The sequence below is a fragment of the Tachyglossus aculeatus genome (assembly GCF_015852505.1).
Source record: "Tachyglossus aculeatus isolate mTacAcu1 chromosome 12 unlocalized genomic scaffold, mTacAcu1.pri SUPER_6_unloc_1, whole genome shotgun sequence".
NCBI lineage: Eukaryota > Metazoa > Chordata > Mammalia > Monotremata > Tachyglossidae > Tachyglossus > Tachyglossus aculeatus.
The window spans coordinates 20,144,360-20,163,313 of record NW_024044828.1 but is presented as its reverse complement, the minus strand read 5'-3'; the positions used below and the strand labels follow the sequence as shown (position 1 = coordinate 20,163,313).

Genomic DNA, 18,954 nt, shown 5'->3' with positions numbered 1-18,954 from the left:
CCCCCTCTTACCCCTCCTCTCCCCCTCCCCCTCTCCGCCCTCCCCCTTCCCCCTCCTCTCCCTCCTCCCCATCCCCTTCTCCCCCTTCCCCATCCCTCTCTTACCCCTCCTCCCTCCCCTCCCCCCTTACCCCCTCCACCCACCCCCATCCCCCTTGCCCCTCCTCTCCCCTCCATCCCACCCCCTCTTACCCCTCCCCATTCCCTCTTACCCCTCCTCTCCCCCCTCCCCACCCCCTTCTTACCCCTCCCCTCCACCCCATCCCCCTCTTACCCCTCCCCTCCCCCCACCCCCTCTTACCCCTCCTCTCCCCCTGCCCTTCTTCCCTCTCCCCTTTCCCCTCTCCTCCCCCTTCCCCCTCCCCCCTCATTCCCCCTTGCCCCCCCCACCCCCCTCCCCCCTCCCTTCCCCCTCTCCCTCCCCCCTCCCCCGTCCCGGGGTGGGGGGGGGGGTCCCCGCCCCGTCCCCGTCCCCCCGGCCCAGCCCCTCGGGGAAGGCCCCCTGGCCCCTCCGGCCTGCCCAGGGGGCCCAGGACCTGGGGCCGGGGTCCCCCTCCCCCGTCAGATCTCGCAGCGGAGGAGGAGGAGGAGGAGGAGGAGGAGGAGGAGGAGAGGGAGGAGGGAGGAGGAGCAGGGAGGAGGAGCAGGAGGGAGTGACCCGAGTCATCGTGAGTGACAGGGCAGCGGGGGACCGGAGCCAGGCTATATAAGCGGCTCCCCGGGCCGCCCGCCGCCCACAGCCACAGCGCCCCGCGCAACGTGCGGCCCTCCACTCCCTCCTCCCCTCCGCCTCCCTCCCCCCGTCGCGGCGCAGCGCTTCGCAGAGCCTCCAGCTCCCCAGGACCGGCCCGGCCGAGGGCTCCGGTCCGCAGGATTGTCCCCCCACCCGCGCCCGTCCATCCGTCCGTCCGTCCGTCGGTCCGCCCGCCCGCCCGCCCGCCCGTCCATCCGCCCGCCCGCGCGTCCTCACCTGGATTTACCCGTCGGGGGCGTTGGGGAGGGGAGACGGAGCGGAGGCCGGCGTCCGTGGGGATGGGCGGGGCCCGGGCCCCCGGCCTGCCCTTACCGCTGCCCACCCTGATGCTGCTGCTGCTGCTGCTGTGGGCCACCGTGGGCCGGCAGGTAAAGGCCCCTCCGGGAGGGAGGGAGGGACGGGGGGACGGACGGGACGGGGCGGGGGGCGTCCGGGGCCCGACGGGCGTCCTGACTGCGTCCCCCCGGTCCGGTCGGGGCGTCGGGCGCAGTGGGCGTCCGGCTCCGGCGTGTTCCAGCTGCAGCTGGAGGAGTTCTCCAACGAGCGGGGCCTGCTGGCCAGCGGCCGGGCCTGCCGCCCCCACTGCCGGACCTTCTTCCGCCTCTGCCTCAAACACTTCCAGGCCGTCGTGTCCCCGGGGCCCTGCACCTTCGGGGCCCTGGCCACCCCCGTCCTCGGGGGGAACTCCTTCGCCGTGCGGGACCAGAGCCGCGGGGGCCGCCGCAACCCCCTGCAGCTGCCCTTCAACTTCACCTGGCCGGTGAGACGCCGACCCTCGCCCTCCCTTCCCACCCCTGCCATTCCAGTCGCATTCATTAGCAATAACGATGGCATTTATGAAGCGCTTACTGGGTGCGGGGCACTGTTCGAAGCGCTGGGGAGGTTACAAGGTGACCAGCTTGTCCCACGGGGGGCTCACGGTATCCCCATTTGACAGTTGAGGGAACTGAGGCACTGCTCTAAGCGCTGGGGAGGTTACAAGGTCATCAGTTTGTCCCACGGGGGGCTCACAGTCTTCGTCCCCATTTGACAGTTGAGGGAACTGAGGCACTGTTCTAAGCGCTGGGGGGGTTACAAGGTGATCAGGTTGTCCCACGGGGGGCTCACAGTCTTCATCCCCATTTGACAGTTGAGGTAACTGAGACACTGCTCTAAGCGCTGGGGAGGTTACAAGGTCATCAGCTTGTCCCACGGGGGGCTCACGGTATCCTCATTTTTCAGCTGAGGGAACTGAGGCACTGTTCTAAGCGCTGGGGAGGTTACAAGGCGACCAGGTTGTCCCACGGGGGGCTCACGGTATCCCCATTTTTCAGCTGAGGGAACTGAGGCACTGTTCTAAGCGCTGGGGAGGTTACAAGGTGATCGGGTTGTCCCACGGGGGGCTCACGGTATCCCCATTTTACAGTTGAGGGGACTGAGGCACTGGTCCAAGCGCTGGGGAGGTTACAAGGTGATCAGGTTGTCCCACGGGGGGTCTCACAGTATTAACCCCCCATTTTACAGTTGAGGGAACCGAGGCCCAGAGAAGTGAAGTGACTTGCCCAAAGTCCCAGCTGACAAGTGGCAGAACCGGGATTTGAACCCATGACCTCTGGCTCCAAAGCCCGGGCTCTTTCCACTGAGCCACCCCTTCGTGCCAGCGTCTCGAGGGAAAGCTCCCCGAGGGCGCAGCACTGGGCTAAGCGCTGGGGAAGTCCAATGGGGCAACTGATAGAGACGGTCATTCATTCGGTCGTATTTATTGAGCGCTTATTGGGTGCAGAGCACTGGACTAAGCGCTTGGAAAGTCCAATGGGCCAACAGATAGAGACGGTCATTCATTCAGTCGTATTTATTGAGCGCTTATTGGGTGCAGAGCACTGGACTAAGCGCTTGGAAAGTCCAATGGGGCAACTGATAGAGACGGTCATTCATTCGGTCGTATTTATTGAGCGCTCACTGGGTGCGGAGCACCGGACTACGCGCTTGGAAAGTCCAATTTGGCGGCTGAGACGGTCATTAATTCAGTCGCATTTATTGAGCGCTTACTGGGTGCAGAGTACAGGACTACGTGCTTGGAAAGTCCAATTCGGCGGCTGATAGAGACGGTCATATTTACTGAGCGCTTCCTGGGTGCAGAGCACTGGACTAAGCGCTTGGAAAGTCCAATGGGGCAACAGATAAGAGACAGTCATTCATCCGGTCGTGTCATCCATTCAGTCGTATTTACTGAGCGCCTACCGGGTGCAGAGCACCGGACTACGCGCTTGGAAAGTCCAACTGGGCAGCAGATAGAGACGGTCATTCATTCAGTCGTATTTATTGAGCGCCTACTGAGTGCAGAGCACTGGACTAAGCGCTTGGAAAGTCCAACTGGGCAGCAGATAGAGACGGTCATTCATTCAGTCGTATTTATTGAGCGCCTACTGAGTGCACAGCACTGGACTAAGCGCTTGGAAACTACAGTTCGAGTCAATCGTATTTCTGGGGCGCGGACTGGGTGCGGACCACTGTGCTAAGCGCTTGGAAAGCACAGTTCGATCAGTCGGATTTGTGGAGTGCTGACTGTGTGCAGAGCACTGCGCTCAGCGCTTGGACAGCAGCGCTTAGAACAGTGCTTTGCACCTAGTAAGCGCTTAGCAAATACCATCATTATTATTATTAAGCAGTCGTATCTGTGGGGCGCTGACTATGTGCAGAGCACTGCGCTGAGCACTTGGAAAGCAGCGCTTAGAACAGTGCTTTGCACCTTGTAAGCGCTTAACAAATACCATCATTATTATTATTAAGCAGTCGTATTTGTGGGGCGCTGACTGTGTGCAGAGCACTGCGCTCAGCGCTTGGACAGCAGCGCTTAGAACAGTGCTTTGCACCTAATAAGCGCTTAATACCATCATTATTATTATTAAGCAGTCGTATTTGTGGGGCGCTGACTGTGTGCAGAGCACTGTGCTAAGCGCTTGGAAAGTACAGTCGTATTAATGGGGCGCTGACTGTGTGCAGAGCACTGCGCTCAGCGCTTGGACAGCAGCGCTTAGAACAGTGCTTTGCACCTAGTAAGCGCTTAACAAATACTATCATTATTATTATTAAGCAGTCGTATTTGTGGGGCGCCGACTGTGTGCAGAGCATTGGAAAGCAGCGCTTAGAACAGTGCTTTGCACCTAGTAGGTGCTTAACAAATACCATCCTTATTATTATTAAGCAGTCGTAATTGTGGGGCGCTGACTGTGTGCAAACCACTGCGCTGAGCGCTTGGACAGCAGCGCTTAGAACAGTGCTTTGCACCTAGTAATACCATCATTATTATTAAGTAGTCGTATTTGTGGGGCGCTGACTGTGTGCAGAGCATTGGAAAGCAGCGCTTAGAACAGTGCTTTGCACCTAGTAAGCGGTTAACAAATACCATCCTTATTATTATGAAGCAGTCGTATTTGTGGGGCGCTGACTGGGTGCGAAGCACTGTGCTAAGCGCTTGGGGAAGTCCAATTGGGCAGCAGAGAGAGATAATCCCTAGCCACCAACGGGCTCCCGGTGGCTCCGGGCCACGGTAACGCGATCCCGCAATTAGGTTAATTAAAGCGGCCGGCTGCTCGGTCCCTCCCCCTCCCCCTCCCTCGGTCCCCGGGGCTGTACTGACCGCCCCCCCTGTCGCCCCCTCCCCACCCAGGGCACCTTCTCGCTCATCATCGAGGCCTGGCACGCCCCCGGAGACAACCTACCGGCAGGTGAGGAGCGTTGTGGGCAGCGGGGACTTCAAGGGTTAACCGGCCTTGCTTTGGGGGCGGGGGGAGGCCAAGGCTCCGTGGCTTGGGAGTCACCGGTCGTGGGTTCGAATCCCGCTTCCTCCACTTCTGGGTGACTTGGGGCGAGCCACTTCTCTGGGCCTCAGTTTCCTCATCCGTAAAATGGGGGTAAAGAGTGGGAGCCCCACGGGGGACCTCCTGATCCCCCCGCCCCTTAGAACAGGGGTGCTGTTTGTGGAGTGCTGACTGTGTGCAGACCACTGCGCTAAGCGCTTGGAAAAAATCTGCATATATATATATACATATAGTGTATATATATACAGATATATATACTATATATAGCATAGTATATATATAGTAATAAATACGTACAAACATAAATCTGTATATATATACATATAGTATATATATACAGATATATATACTATATATAGTATAGCATAGTATATATATACTATATATATAGTAATAAATACGTACAAACATACATATATACTATATATGTATGTTTGTATGTATTTTACTCTATTTATTTTACTTGTACATATTCTATTTATTTTATTTTGTTAATATGTTTGGTTGTGTTCTCTGGCTCCCCCTTCTAGACTGTGAGCCCACTGTTGGGTAGGGACCATCTCTATATGTTGCCAACTTGGACTTCCCGAGCGCTTAGTACAGTGCTCTGTACTAAGGTCAGCAGGTTGTCCCACGGGGGGCTCACAGTCTTAATCCCCATTTTACAGATGAGGTCACTGAGGCACAGAAAAGTTGAGACATAAGTAATAATAATAATGATGGCATTTATTAAGCACTTAATATGTGCAAAACACTGTTCTGAGCACTGGGGAGGTTACAAGGTGATCAGGTTGTCCCACCGGGGGCTCACAGTCTTAATCCCCATTTTACAGAATGAGGGAACTGAGGCCCACAGAAGTGAAGTGACTCGCCCGAGGTCACACAGCTGACACGGGGCGGGGCCAGGATTAGAACCCACGACCCCTGGCTCCCCAGGCCGGGCTCTTTCCCCGGAGCCACCATAGTATTAGTAAGTGCTTACTTAGTAAGTACATTGTATGTGTTAGTATTAGTAAGTACATAGTAATAATATTATTACTACCATAATAGTAATAGTACCTTCATCTACAAAATGGGGTTGAAGACTGTGGGACAACCTGCTGACCTTGTATCCTCCCCCAGCGCTCAGAACAGTGCTTGGCACATAGTGAGCGCTTCCCAAATACCATCATCATTATTATTATTAATAAAAGGCGGGAGTTTGTGGGGATGGGGAGGCGCAGGCCGTCCCGCTCCGGGCCCAGGACCTGCTCCCCACGCTTTGATTCCTCCTGCTCCCTAATCTCCAGCACAATTGCGTTTCCTGCGGGTTATTTTGGGCGTGGGAACGCGGGGAGCTCGGCGGTGAGAGAGCGAGGGCTGCCAGCGCCGCTGACGGGCCCCTTCCTGTATTTTACACCTTTCGCGAATTCCGCTCTTTTGGAAAGGGAATAATGGCTTTGGGATGTTGTTCTGACACAGAGGAAAAGGATATTTCAGCAGCACAACAATTCTCACTTTGAAAAGGAAAAAAAAAAAAAAAAACCCAACCCAGAAAACCCCAATCTTACAGCACCATCCTCCGCCCGGCCCGTGAATCAATATGGGGATGTGGTTTGGGTTGATTCTTTTGGATTTTAGACTTTTAGACTGTGAGCCCACTGTTGGGTAGGGACTGTCTCTATGTGTTGCCAATTTGTACTTCCCAAGCGCTTAGTACAGTGCTCTGCACATAGTAAGCGCTCAATAAATACGATTGATTGATTGATTGATTGATTGATTTTTCGTTTTTTCCCCCCTCTTTTTTTTTCCCTCCAATTTTCATTTTATTTATTTTTTTCCTTCGTTGGAACTGTTGGTCCGGGGCGAAGGGAGCGGGTCAGCTTGGCTGCTCAGGACGAGCCAGGGATGTTGGGGGGTGGCTGACCACATACACCCCCTCCTTCTCTGACCCCCCGTTTTTTCTCCCCCATCTCACCATCCCCCCCCAGGACCCCTGCCCGCAGACTCGTTGATCAGCAAGATAGCCATCCAGCGTCCGCTGGCCGTGGGCGAGGACTGGTCTCTGGACGAGCAGAGCGGGCCTCGCACGCGGCTGCGGTATTCCTACCGCGTCATCTGCAGTGACCACTACTACGGGGACAGCTGCTCGCGACTCTGCAAACGCCGGGATGACCACTTCGGCCACTACGTCTGCCAGGCGGACGGCAGCCTCTCCTGCCTGCCCGGCTGGACCGGCGAATACTGCGACCAGCGTAAGCGCCCACCGCCGGGCTTCGCATTTGGGCCCCGGCCCTGGTGGCCTCTCCCTCCCCTCATAGGGAGGGAACGTCCATCCACTCATTCATTCATTCATTCAATCATATTTACTGAGTGCTAACTGTGTGCAGAGCACTGGACTAAGCCCTTGGGAAGTACAAGTCGGCAACATAGACTTCTAATCAATCAATCAATCAATCGTATTGATTGAGCGCTTACTGTGTGCAGAGCACTGGACTAAGCACTTGGGAAATAGAAGTCGGCAACATAGACTTCTAATCAATCAATCGTATTGATTGAGGGCTTACTCTGTGCAGAGCACTGGACTAAGCGCTTGGGAAGTCCAAGTTGGCAACATCTAGAGACGGTCCCTACCCAACAGCGGGCTCACGGTCTAGAAGGGGGAGACAGAGAACAAAACCAAACATAATAACAAAAAAAAATAAATAGAATAGATATGTACAAGTAAAATAAATAGAGTAATAAATATGTACAAACATATATACATATATACAAGATGCAAGATAGACTGTGAGCCCACTGTTGGGTAGGGACTGTCTCTATATGTTGCCAACTTGGACTTCCCAAGCGCTTAGTCCAGTGCTCTGCACGCAGTAAGCGCTCAATAAATACGATTGAATGAATGAATGAAATGTTGCCAACTTGTACTTCCCAAGCGCTTAGTCCAGTGCTCTGCACACAGTAAGCACTCAATAAATACAATTGATTGATTGACTGATTGATAATCAGCACGGGGTTCACAGTATTACTCCCCACTTTACAGATGAGGTAACCCGGGGCGTGGAGAAGTGAAGTGACTTGGCCAAGGTCACCGAGCAGACCATGTGGCAGAGTTGGAATTAGAGCCCGGGCCTGCGCCTTATCCGCAATGCCAGGCTGGCTGATTGACCACCCCGGGGGTCACCTGGGGTCCGTTTGCCACCCACACACTCACCGGAGGGGGGTCGCCCGTGGTGGCCACCCTCACTCACCGTCGCCTTGGCTTGTCCCTCTTTCCCCCCCCCCCCCCGACAGCCATCTGCCTGGCGGGCTGCACCGAACAGAACGGCTACTGCAACAAGCCGGGGGAATGCCTGTGAGTGTCCGGGGGCGCGGGACGGTGGGTAGGGGGGACCGGAGGGCCGTGTTCGGGCTGGGGACGGGGCGGTGGGGGGGACCTCTGGCTGACCCCGCACCCCCTCTGCCGCAGCTGCCGCCCCGGCTGGCAAGGCCGCCTCTGCGACCAGTGCATCCCGCACGTGGGATGCCGCCACGGCACATGCAGCATCCCGTGGCAGTGTACCTGTGACGAGGGCTGGGGAGGACTCTTCTGCGACCAAGGTGGGGGCCGCCACGGGGGGCCGGGGCCGCTGCACGCTCGCACATGCTCACACACGGTCTGCGATACCGCTTGGCCTGGTGGGGAGAGCCCGGGGCCTGGCTAGGGACCGTCTCTATATGTTGCCAACTTATACTTCCCCAGCGCTTAGTCCAGTGCTCTGCACACAGTAAGCGCTCAGTAATGAATGAATGAATGGGAGGTAGAATAATAATAATTATGATGGCATTTCTTAAGCGCTTACTATGTGCAACACACTGTTCTGGGGCGGTTACAAGGTGATCAGGTTAAGTGATTAATAATAATAATAATAAGACTGTGAGCCCACTGTTGGGTAGGGACTGTCTCTATATGTTGCCAACTTGTACTTCCCAAGCGCTTAGTACAGTGCTCTGCACACAGTAAGCGCTCAATAAATACGATTGATGATGATGATGATAATAATGATAATGATAATAATAATGGCATTTGTTAAACGCTTAATGAGAATGATAATAATAATGGCATTGGCTTTGGAATCAGAGTTCATCACGGGTTCAAATCCCGGCTCTGCCAATTGTCAGCCGTGTGATTTTGGGCAAGTCATTTAACTTCTCTGGGCCTGTTAACTCATCTGGAAAATGGGGGATTTCATTCATTCATTCAATCGTATGTATTTTTTTATGGCATTTATTAAGCGCTTACTATGTGCAAAGCACTGTTCTAAGCGCTGGGGAGGTTACAAGGTGATCAGGTTGTCCCACAGGGGGCTCACAGTCTTAATCCCCATTTGTCAGATGAGGGAACTGAGGCCCAGAGGAGTTAAGTGACTTGCCCGCTTACTGTGTGCAGAGCACTGTACTATGAGCTTGGGAAGGACAAGTTGGCAACATATAGAGACGGTCCCTACCCAACAGTGGGCTCACAGTCTAGAAGGGGGAGACAGACAACAAGACAACATATTAACAAAATAAAATAAATAAAATAAATATGTACAAATAAAATAAATAAATAAATAGAGTAATTCATTCATTCATTCATTCAATCGTATTTATTGAGCACTTACTGTGTGCAGAGCACTGTACTAAGCGCTTGGGAAGGACAAGTTGGCAACATATAGAGACGGTCCCTACCCAACAGTGGGCTCACAGTCTAGAAGGGGGAGACAGACAACAAGGCAAAACATATTAACAAAATAAAATAAATAGAATAAATAAAATCCCCAGAGCTTAGAACAGTGCTTTGCACATAGTAAGCGCTTAATAAATGCCATCATCATTATTATTATGTCACACCTTTTCTATGCCTCAGTAACCTCATCCGTAAATTGGGGATTGACTGTGAGCCCCCCGTGGGACAACCTGATCACCTTGTAAGATCCCCAGCACTTAGAACAGTGCTTCGCACATAGTAAGCGCTTAATAAATGCCATCATCATTATTATTATGTCACACCTTTTCTGTGCCTCAGTAACCTCATCCGTAAATTGGGGATCGACTGTGAGCCCCCCGTGGGACAACCTGATCACCTTGTAAGATCCCCAGCGCTTAGAACAGTGCTTTGCACATAGTAAGCGCTTAATAAATGCCATAAAAACCCAAAACGGTCACGTTCTCTCTTGCACGCTTGTACTTTCCCTAGTCCTGCTTGCGCACACGCGGGTCATCCCTTTCCCGCTCCCAAAGCCTTCACCGGGCAGGGGTCCCGGGGGCCGGGGAGGGGTCCCAGCCTGACCCCGCCGTTCTCCACAGACCTGAATTACTGCACCCATCACACTCCGTGCAAGAACGGAGCCACCTGCTCCAACACGGGCCAGGGAAGCTACACGTGCTCCTGCCCGCCCGGCTTCACCGGCGTGGACTGCGAGCTGGAGGTCAGCGAGTGCGACAGCAATCCCTGCCGGAACGGCGGCAGCTGCACGGTGAGACCCCCCACTCCGCGCGCCCGCCCTGGACCCCGGATTAGGAGACCATCCCAGGCCAGGGATGGTCCGGGCCGCAAGGGTTTCGGGGACTGGCGGTCATCCCTTCGCTATTTAGTGAGCGCTTACGGTCACTAAATAGCAGATATTGCTGCAAGAGCGCGTCTTCTGCCTGACTCCTGGGGGACAGGAGTTCATCCAGGGGGCAGGAGGGACGCTTTCGGGGATAATGACCCTTCATGGGAAGCAGCCTGGCTCAGTGGAAAGAGGGCAGGCTTTGGAGTCAGAGGTCACGGGTCCGCCAGTTGTCAGCTGGGTGACTTTGGGCAAGTCACTTCACTTCTCTGGGCCTCAGTTACCTCATCTGTAAAATGGGGATAAAGACTGTAAGCCCTCTGTGGGACAACCTGATCACCTCCCCAGCGCTTAGAACAGTGCTTGGCACATAGTAACTGCTTAACAAATGCCATCATCATCATTATAATTATTCTCTGGGCCTCAGTTACCTCATCTGTAAAATGGGGCTTAAGACTGTGAGCCCCCCTGTGGGACAACCTGATCACCTTGTAACCTCCCCAGCGCTTAGAACAGTGCTTGGCACATAGTAACCGCTTAACAAATGCCATCATCATTATTATTATTATTCTCTGGGCCTCAGTTACCTCATCTGTAAAATGGGGCTTAAGACTGTGAGCCCCCTTCCGTGGTACAACCTGATCACCTTGTAATCTCCCCAGTGCTTAGAACAGTGCTTGGCACATAGTAACCGCTTAACAAATGCCATCATCATTATTATTATTCTCTGGGCCTCAGTTCCCTCATCTGTAAAACGGGGATGAAGACTGAGCCCCCCGTGGGACAGTCTGATCACCTTGTAATCTCCCCAGCGCTTAGAACAGTGCTTTGCGCATAGTAAGCGCTTAATAAATGCCATTACTATTATTATTATTATGGGCCAGGAAAGGGACACACCTAACTGCAGGATGCTTGTTCCATTCGACCGATGAATCGTAGTTAAGCGCTTACTATGGGCAGAGCACTGTACTGAGCGCTTGGGAGAGGACAGAGTCGGTAGACAATTTCCCCGCCCACAAAGAGCCGACAATCTAGAGAGGGGCTTGCAGTTTACGGTCCACATTCGTTCATTCGACGGCACTGTACTGTTTGAAATGGTGTCCGTTAATAATAATGATGGCATTTGTTAAGCGCTTACTATGTGCCAAGCACTGTTCTAAGCACTGGGATAGATACAAGATGATCAGGTTGCCCCACGTGGGGCTCACAGTCTTCATCCCCATTTTACAGATGCAGTTGCTGAGGCCCCGAGAAGCGAGTCACTTGCCCCAAATCACACAGCTGACAAGTGGCAGAGGCGGGATTAGAACCCACAACCTCTGACTCCCAAGCCCGGGCTCTTCCCACTAAGCCAAGCACTTACTATGTGCCAAGCACCCCGGGTTCTAGGGACTAGAATGGGCACCTGCTGAGTGCCGAGGTGGGCACTTGGGGGGACCTAATGGGGGACCTTGGAGGCTACAGTCTATCGCGGGGGACGGGCCGACCGCCGGAGAAGCGGAAAGAGCCCGGCCCTGGGAGTCGGAGGACCTGAGTTCTAATCCTGGCTCCTCAGCTTACCTGCTGTGTGACATTTTGGGCAAGGCGCTTCATTTCTCTGTGCCTCAGTGACCTCATCTGTTCAATGGGGATTAACGCGAGCCCCGTGTGGGACGGGGATCGTGTCCAACCTGATGACCTTGTATCTACCCCCGCGCTTAGACCAGCGCTTGGCACAGAGTAAACGTTTACAAATACCACTGTTATTATTATTCGCTTCTCCGTGCCTCAGTTCCCTCCGCTGCAGAATGGGGATCCAATCCCTGTTGCTCCTCCTGCGTAGATTGTGAGCCCAACTTGGGACCCGATTAGCTGCTGCAGCATTTAGTAATAATAATAATTATAATAATAATGGCGTTTATTAAGTGCTTACTATGTGCAAAACACTGTTCTAAGCGCTGGGGAGGTTACAAGGTGATCAAGTTGTCCCACGGGGGGCTCACAGTCTGTAAAATGGAGATGAAGAGTGTGAGCCCAATGTGGGACAACCCAATTACCCTGTTTAATAATAACAATAGTGGTGGTATTTGCTAAGGGCTTACTATGTGCAAAACACTGTTCTAACCCCAGTGCTCGGCACATAGTAAGAGCTTAACAAATACCGTTATTATTATTATTAATCCCCCATTTTACAGATGAGGCAACTGAGGCCCAGAGAAGTGAAGTGACTTGCCCAAAGTCACACAGCTGATTGTGGTCTTGAGCGCTTACTACGTGCCAGCCACTGTTCTAAGTGCTGAGGTGGATACAAGGCAATCAGGTCGGACACAGTCCCCATCCCCATGGGGCTCACAATCATCATCATCATCATCATCAACAATCGTATTTATTGAGCGCTTACTGTGTGCAGAGCACTGGACTAAGCGCTTGGGAAGCGCAGGTTGGTAACATATAGAGACAGTCCCTACCCAGCAGTGGGCTCACAGTCTAAAAGGGGGAGACAGAGAACAAAACCAAACATACTAACAAAATAAAATAAATAGAATAGATATGTACAAGTAAAATAAATAAACAAATAGAGTAACAAATTTGTACAAACATATACACATATATACAGGTGCTGTGGGGAAGGGAAGGAGGCAAGATGGGGGGGTTGAGGGGGGATGAGGGGGAGAGGAAGGAAGGGGCCAATCCCAATCCCCATTTTACAGGTGAGATAACTGAGGCCCAGAGAAGTGAAGTGACCCAGCTTTCAAGTGGCAGAGCCGGGATTTGAACCCATGACCTCTGACTCCAAAGCCCGGGCTCTTATGTTTGGTTTTGTTCTCTGTCTCCCCCTTCTAGACCGTGAGCCCGCTGTTGGGTAGGGACGGTTTCTATGTGTTGCCGCCTTGTACTTCCCAAGCGCTTAGTCCAGTGCTCTGCACACAGTAAGCGCTCAATAAACACGATTGATTGATTGATTGATTTCCACTGAGCCACGCTGCTTCTCCAAGCAGTCCAGTCCTCGGCTCCTACTAAAGCGCTTAATGCTCATAGGAAGCGCTTAACAAATGCCATCATTATTATTATTATTATTAACAGAGCTTGCGATTCTCAAAAATCCTCAAAAACCTCCAATGGCTACCAATCAATCTGCGCATCAGGCAGAAACTCCTCACCCTGGGCTTCCAGGCTGTCCATCCATCCCCTCGCCCCCTCCTCCCTCCCCTCCCTTCTGTCCTTCTCCATCGCAGCCCGCACCCTCCGCTCCTCCGCCGCTAATCTCCTCACCCTTAGGCCTCGTTCTCGCCTGTCCCGCCATCGACCCCCGGCCCACGTCCTCCCCCGGGCCCGGAATGCCCCCAATCCCTCTGCCCATCCGCCAAGCTGGCTCTCTTCCTCCCTTCAAGGCCCTGCTGAGAGCTCACCTCCTCCAGGAGGCCTTCCCAGACTGAGCCCCTTCCTTCCTCTCCCCCTCGTCCCCCTCTCCATCCCCCCATCTTACCTCCTTCCCTTCCCCACAGCACCTGTATATATGTATATATGTTTGTACAGATTTATTACTCTATTTATTTATTTTACTTGTACATATCTATTCTATTTATTTTATTTTGTTAGTATGTTTGGTTTTGTTCTCTGTCTCCCCCTTTTAGACTGTGAGCCCACTGTTGGGTAGGGACTGTCTCTGTATGTTGCCAATTTGTACTTCCCAAGTGCTTAGTCCAGTGCTCTGCACATAGTAAGCGCTCAATAAATACGATTGATGATGATGATGATGATGATGATGATGATTCACACCCCTCCGCTAGGCCCGGTCTGACTCTCTTTCCCCCTCCGGCCCCCCAGGACCTGGACCACGGGTTCCACTGCCTGTGCCCGCCCGGCTACTACGGGCCGCACTGCGAGCTCAGCAGCCTGAGCTGTGCCGATTTTCCCTGCTTCAACGGCGGCTCCTGCCGGGAGCGGGCGCAGGGGGCCAGCTACGCCTGCGACTGCCCGCCGGGCTTCACCGGCTCCAACTGCGAGAAGAAGGTCGACCGCTGTACTGGCAACCCCTGTGCCAACGGTACGTCTCCCCCGCTGACCCTCTCGGTTACCTCATGGCACGCAAATTCGTGAAACGTTCCGTATTTTTAGGCCCTACTGAGAGCTCACCTCCTCCAGGAGGCCTTCCCAGACTGAGCCCCCTCCTTCCCCCCGCCTTACCTCCTTCCCTTCCCCACAGCACCTGTATATATGTATATATGTTCGCACGTATTACCTCCTTCCCTTCCCCACAGCACCTGTATATATGTATATATGTTTGCACGTATTACCTCCTTCCCTTCCCCACAGCACCTGTATATATGTATATATGTTCGCACGTATTACCTCCTTCCCTTCCCCACAGCACCTGTATATATGTATGTATGTTCGCACGTACTACCTCCTTCCCTTCCCCACAGCACCTGTATATATGTATATATGTTTGCACGTATTACCTCCTTCCCTTCCCCACAGCACCTGTATATATGTATATATGTTTGCACGTATTACCTCCTTCCCTTCCCCACAGCACCTGTATATATGTATATATGTTCGCACGTATTACCTCCTTCCCTTCCCCACAGCACCTGTATAGATGTATATATGTTTGCAAGTATTACCTCCTTCCCTTCCCCACAGCACCTGTATATATGTATATATGTTTGCACGTACTTATTAATAGATTTATTTTACTTGTACATATTTATTCTATTTATTTTGTTAGTATGTTTTGTTTTGTTCTCTGTCTCCCACTTCTGGACTGTGAGCCCACTGTTGGGTAGGGACCGTCTCTATATGTTGCCAACTTGGACTTCCCAAGCGCTTAGTCCAGTGCTCTGCACACAGTAAGCGCTCAATAAATACGATTGAATGAATGAATGAAAAAGCTCAATAGACATGATTGATTGATTGATCTGTAAAATGAGGATTAAGACTGAGCCCCCCGTGGGACAACCCGATCACCTTGTAATCTCCCCAGTGCTTAGAAAAGTGCTTTGCATATAGTAAGTGCTTAATAAATGCCATCATTATTATTATTATTGTTATGGGCCAAGGAAGGGACACCCCTAACTGCAGGATGCTTGTTCCGTTCGACAGATGAATCGTATTTTTTTTTAAATGGCATTTATTAAGGGCTTACTATGTGCAAAGCACTGTTCTAAGTGCTGGGGAGGTTACAAGGTGATCAGGTTGTCCCATGTGGGGCTCACAGTCTTCATCCCCATTTTACAGATGAGGTAATTGAGCCCCAGAGAAGTTGCCCAAAGTCACACAGCTAAGTGGCGGAGCCGGGATTTGAACCCATGACCTCTGACTCCAAAGCCCGTGCTCTTTCCATTGAGCCACACTGCTTCTCTATTTGAGCGCTTACCGCGGGCAGAGCACTGTAATGAGCGCTTGGGAGAGGACAGAGTCGGTGGACAAGTTCCCCGCCCACAAAGAGCCGACAATCTAGAGACGGGTTTGCGGTCCTCATTCGTTCATTCGACGGCACCGTACTGTTTGAAATGGTATCCGTTAATAGTAAACCGTCCACATTCGTTCACTCGACGGCACCGTACTGTTTGAAATGGCATCCGTTACTAATAATGACGGCATCTGTTAAGCGCTTACTATGTGCCAAGCACTGGGATAGATAGAAGGTGATCAGGTTGTCCCACGGCGGGGCGGGCTCGCCGTCTTCATCCCCATTTTACAGATCATCATCATCATCATCAATCGTATTTATTGAGCGCTTACTATGTGCAGAGCACTGTACTAAGCGCTTGGGAAGTACAAATTGGCAACACATAGAGACAGTCCCTACCCACTGAGGCCGGGAGAAGTCACCTGGCCCAAATCACACGGAGGGGAGGAGGGCGGGCGGCCCCGGCCGGGCCTGGGCGCTGACCGAGGCTCCGTCCCCGCAGGGGGCCAGTGCCAGGAGTGGAGGGCCAATCGCATGTGCCGCTGCCAGCCCGGGTTCAGCGGCGCCCGCTGCGAGATCAACGTCAACGACTGCGCCTGCAACCCCTGCGCCCACGGCGGCTCCTGCCGCGACCTGGTCAACGGCTTCGCCTGCGCCTGCCCCCCGGGCTTCTCGGGCGGGCGCTGCGAGCTGCGGGAACCCGCGGACCCCTGCGCCCCCGGGCCCTGCCAGAACGGAGCCACCTGCTTCCCGGAGGCGTCGCCGAGCGGCTACGTCTGCCGCTGCCCCTACGGCTTCATGGGCCACCGCTGCGAGTTCCTGGCCTACCAACAGCCCGCACCCGCCGCCGGCTTCCCGTGGGTGGCCGCCTCCCTGGGCGCCGGCCTGGTGGCCGTTCTGGTCCTGCTGGCCATGGTGGCCGTGGCCGTGAGGCAGCTGCGGGCCCGGAGGGCCGAGCCCGGCGGCGGCGGCGGCGGCGGCGCCATGAACAACCTGTCGGACTTCCAGAAGGATAACCTGGTTCCCGCCGGCCAGCTGAAGAACACCAACCAGAAGAAGGAGCTGGAGGTGGACTGTGGGGAGGACAAATCCAACTGCACCAAGCCGCTCAACGGCAGGCACAACCCCAACCTGGCCCCGCCCGCCCCCACGGCCAAATACCCGCCCAGCGACAAGGGGCTGGGCGAGAAGGTGCCACTGAGGATACCCAGGTGAGGGGTCGCCCCCTCCTTCGTTCCATCGTATTTATTGAGCGCTTCCTGCGTGCAGAGCACTGGCCTTGGCGCTTGGGAAGGACAACACGCAGAGAGGGTCCCTACGCGACTCACAGCCTAGAAGGGGTTGGGGAAGGCCGGGCGGGGATGGGTCTCGGCGGGGAGGGCTGCGTGGGGGCACCTGCCTGCTCCCTGGCCCCGGGAGCTGACCACCGCCCTCCCCGACTTCCCGCAGCGACAAGCCCGAGTGTCGGATATCAGCGATATGCCCCCCGCGGGACTCCATGTACCAGTCAGTGTGTTTGATATCAGAGGAGAGAAACGAGTGTGTCATCGCCACGGAGGTGCGTGGGGCCGGGGCCACCCCAGGGCGGGGCGCGGGGGCAGCGGAGGACCGGGCTCCGGGCTCGTGCCGGCTTGAAACGGGAGCCTTCCTGCCGGGGTGTTGGCGGGCCGGGCTCCGGGCCAAGCTCCGGCCTCTGCTTCCCAGCTGCCGATGGGCCGGGGCCGGGTCACCCTCCACCGCCCTCTCCTCCTCCTCCTCCTCCCCCGTACCCTCCCTCCCACCCCACCACTCCCCCGCCTCTCCCCGGGCCCGGCCCGGAGGGGCGGGGACCGTGGGAAGTTCTGCTCCCTGGGCCTCCCTTCCGCCTTCCCACGTCTGTGCCCGCCTATACCCGTGCCCACACCCACCCACGAGGAACATTCGAAAACCGCCCTGCTTTATGCTTACCGGGAGCTGGGCGGGGGCGGTTAAGGGGCGAGGAAGAAGGGGGGCAAGACCTCCCCGATCTCCCTGGTTCCTTCAGTCGTATTTAGCGAGCGTTTACTGTGCTCAGAGCACTGAACTAAGTGCTGGAGGCAGGCCACGTTGGGACCTCTGCCTAGCTGGGGTGGAGGCCCGGATTGACCTTTGGGACCCCGGGGCCGCTTCCGTGCGCGCCCTCCACTTGCCCCTCTCTCTTCCCTTCGTCCTTTCGTCCCTTCATCCTTTCGTCCCTTCGTCCTTTCGTCCCTTCATCCCTTTGTCCCTTGGGCCCTCCATCCACAGGGTCCCGGGCTCACCGCCGCCCCGTCTCTCTCCGACTCCACCTAGGTATAAGGCCGGAGTTCAGCCTGGATGTCCGAGGCGCGTCCCGGGGCCGCCGCTCCGCTCCTGCTGCACTGTTTACACTGGCGCCCTGGATGCGGGGGCGGGGACACTTTCCTTATGCAACGTGCTGCTCTCAGGAGGAGGAGGAGGACGGACGGATGGACAGACGGACGGGCTGGGGACTGAAGCGATTGAGGCGCCCGGTGGGGTCCCCCGACCCGCAGAGGAGACGACGGTCACCCCCTGCACCGGTCCAGCCGGCATCTACAGTGGGGGCCGGCCAGGGGGCTGGAGGAAGGCCTGCGGGGGGGCCGCGGCCTCGACGGTCCCACCGATGCCACCGTGGGAACGCGGCGGGCACCGGGGGCTACACTGAACGGCACCGGTGGGTGGGCTGGATGCGGCCACAGAGGTTGGCTGGAGAGGCCTGGGAAGGTGGGCGCTCTCCTCCCGGCCAGAAGGGAGGAGGGGGCGAGCCCCGACTCCCGAATTGGCCTGGGAGCGGGAAGAGGGGTGGGGGCAAGGCGGCCGACCCCCTTCCCCTGCTTTGGGGGGCAGTCCCCGCCTCCCGCCCCCCATCCCACCCTGGTTTCCGGGGTCCACCGGCCTCCGGAAAGATCTGCCGGTCCTGGGTTCCTCCCTGCAGGGACTGCAATATTAGTGCAAACTCCAGTGGAGGTGGGGGCTCCGGGAACCAGGGCGCCCTTCCCTTTCGCCGCCGTCGGCCTGGTCCCTAACCCCCACCCCCGAAATCCCCCCGCCCTGGCCGCCGCGGGCCTCCCTTCCCCCCACCGTCACCTTGAACGCCGACCTTCAACAATCAATAATATGGATTTTTATTGTTCGTGGTAGTTTATTTTGGAGCCTAGGATTTCAATAATTTAAAGAATCAGAAGCACTGACCTTTCTACATTTGATAACATTATTTTGTATATAATGTATATTTATAATCCCAAACGGCAGTGTGCGGAGCGTTATTGCGGTTCCCCGGGGCGGGGGTCACGGCAGAGGCCGGATCTGCTCCCCCATCCTACGTGTGCTGGGCGTCTCTCCCACTCTCCCTTCCCCACACTCTCTCCCGAAAAGCCCCTCAGCTTTTCTCCTCTCCCAAGCCTCCTCCCCTTAACCCTTCTTTCCTCCCCGTACC

At 55.1% G+C, this 18,954-nt stretch overlaps 1 protein-coding gene across 1 annotated transcript; it reads left to right on the top strand.

Annotated features, from left to right (window-relative positions):
• The first annotated feature begins 1,031 nt into the window (after positions 1–1,031).
• DLL4 (delta like canonical Notch ligand 4) lies at positions 1,032–18,509 on the top strand. Its single transcript, XM_038741085.1, has 11 exons — positions 1,032–1,121; positions 1,244–1,513; positions 4,403–4,460; positions 6,524–6,787; positions 7,827–7,887; positions 8,002–8,132; positions 9,861–10,030; positions 13,913–14,132; positions 16,003–16,711; positions 16,950–17,058; positions 17,811–18,509. The coding sequence occupies exons 1-11, from the start codon at positions 1,032–1,034 to the stop codon at positions 17,814–17,816; spliced, it is 2,088 nt and encodes a 695-aa protein (XP_038597013.1). The 3' UTR covers positions 17,817–18,509.
• The last annotated feature ends 445 nt before the right edge of the window (positions 18,510–18,954 follow it).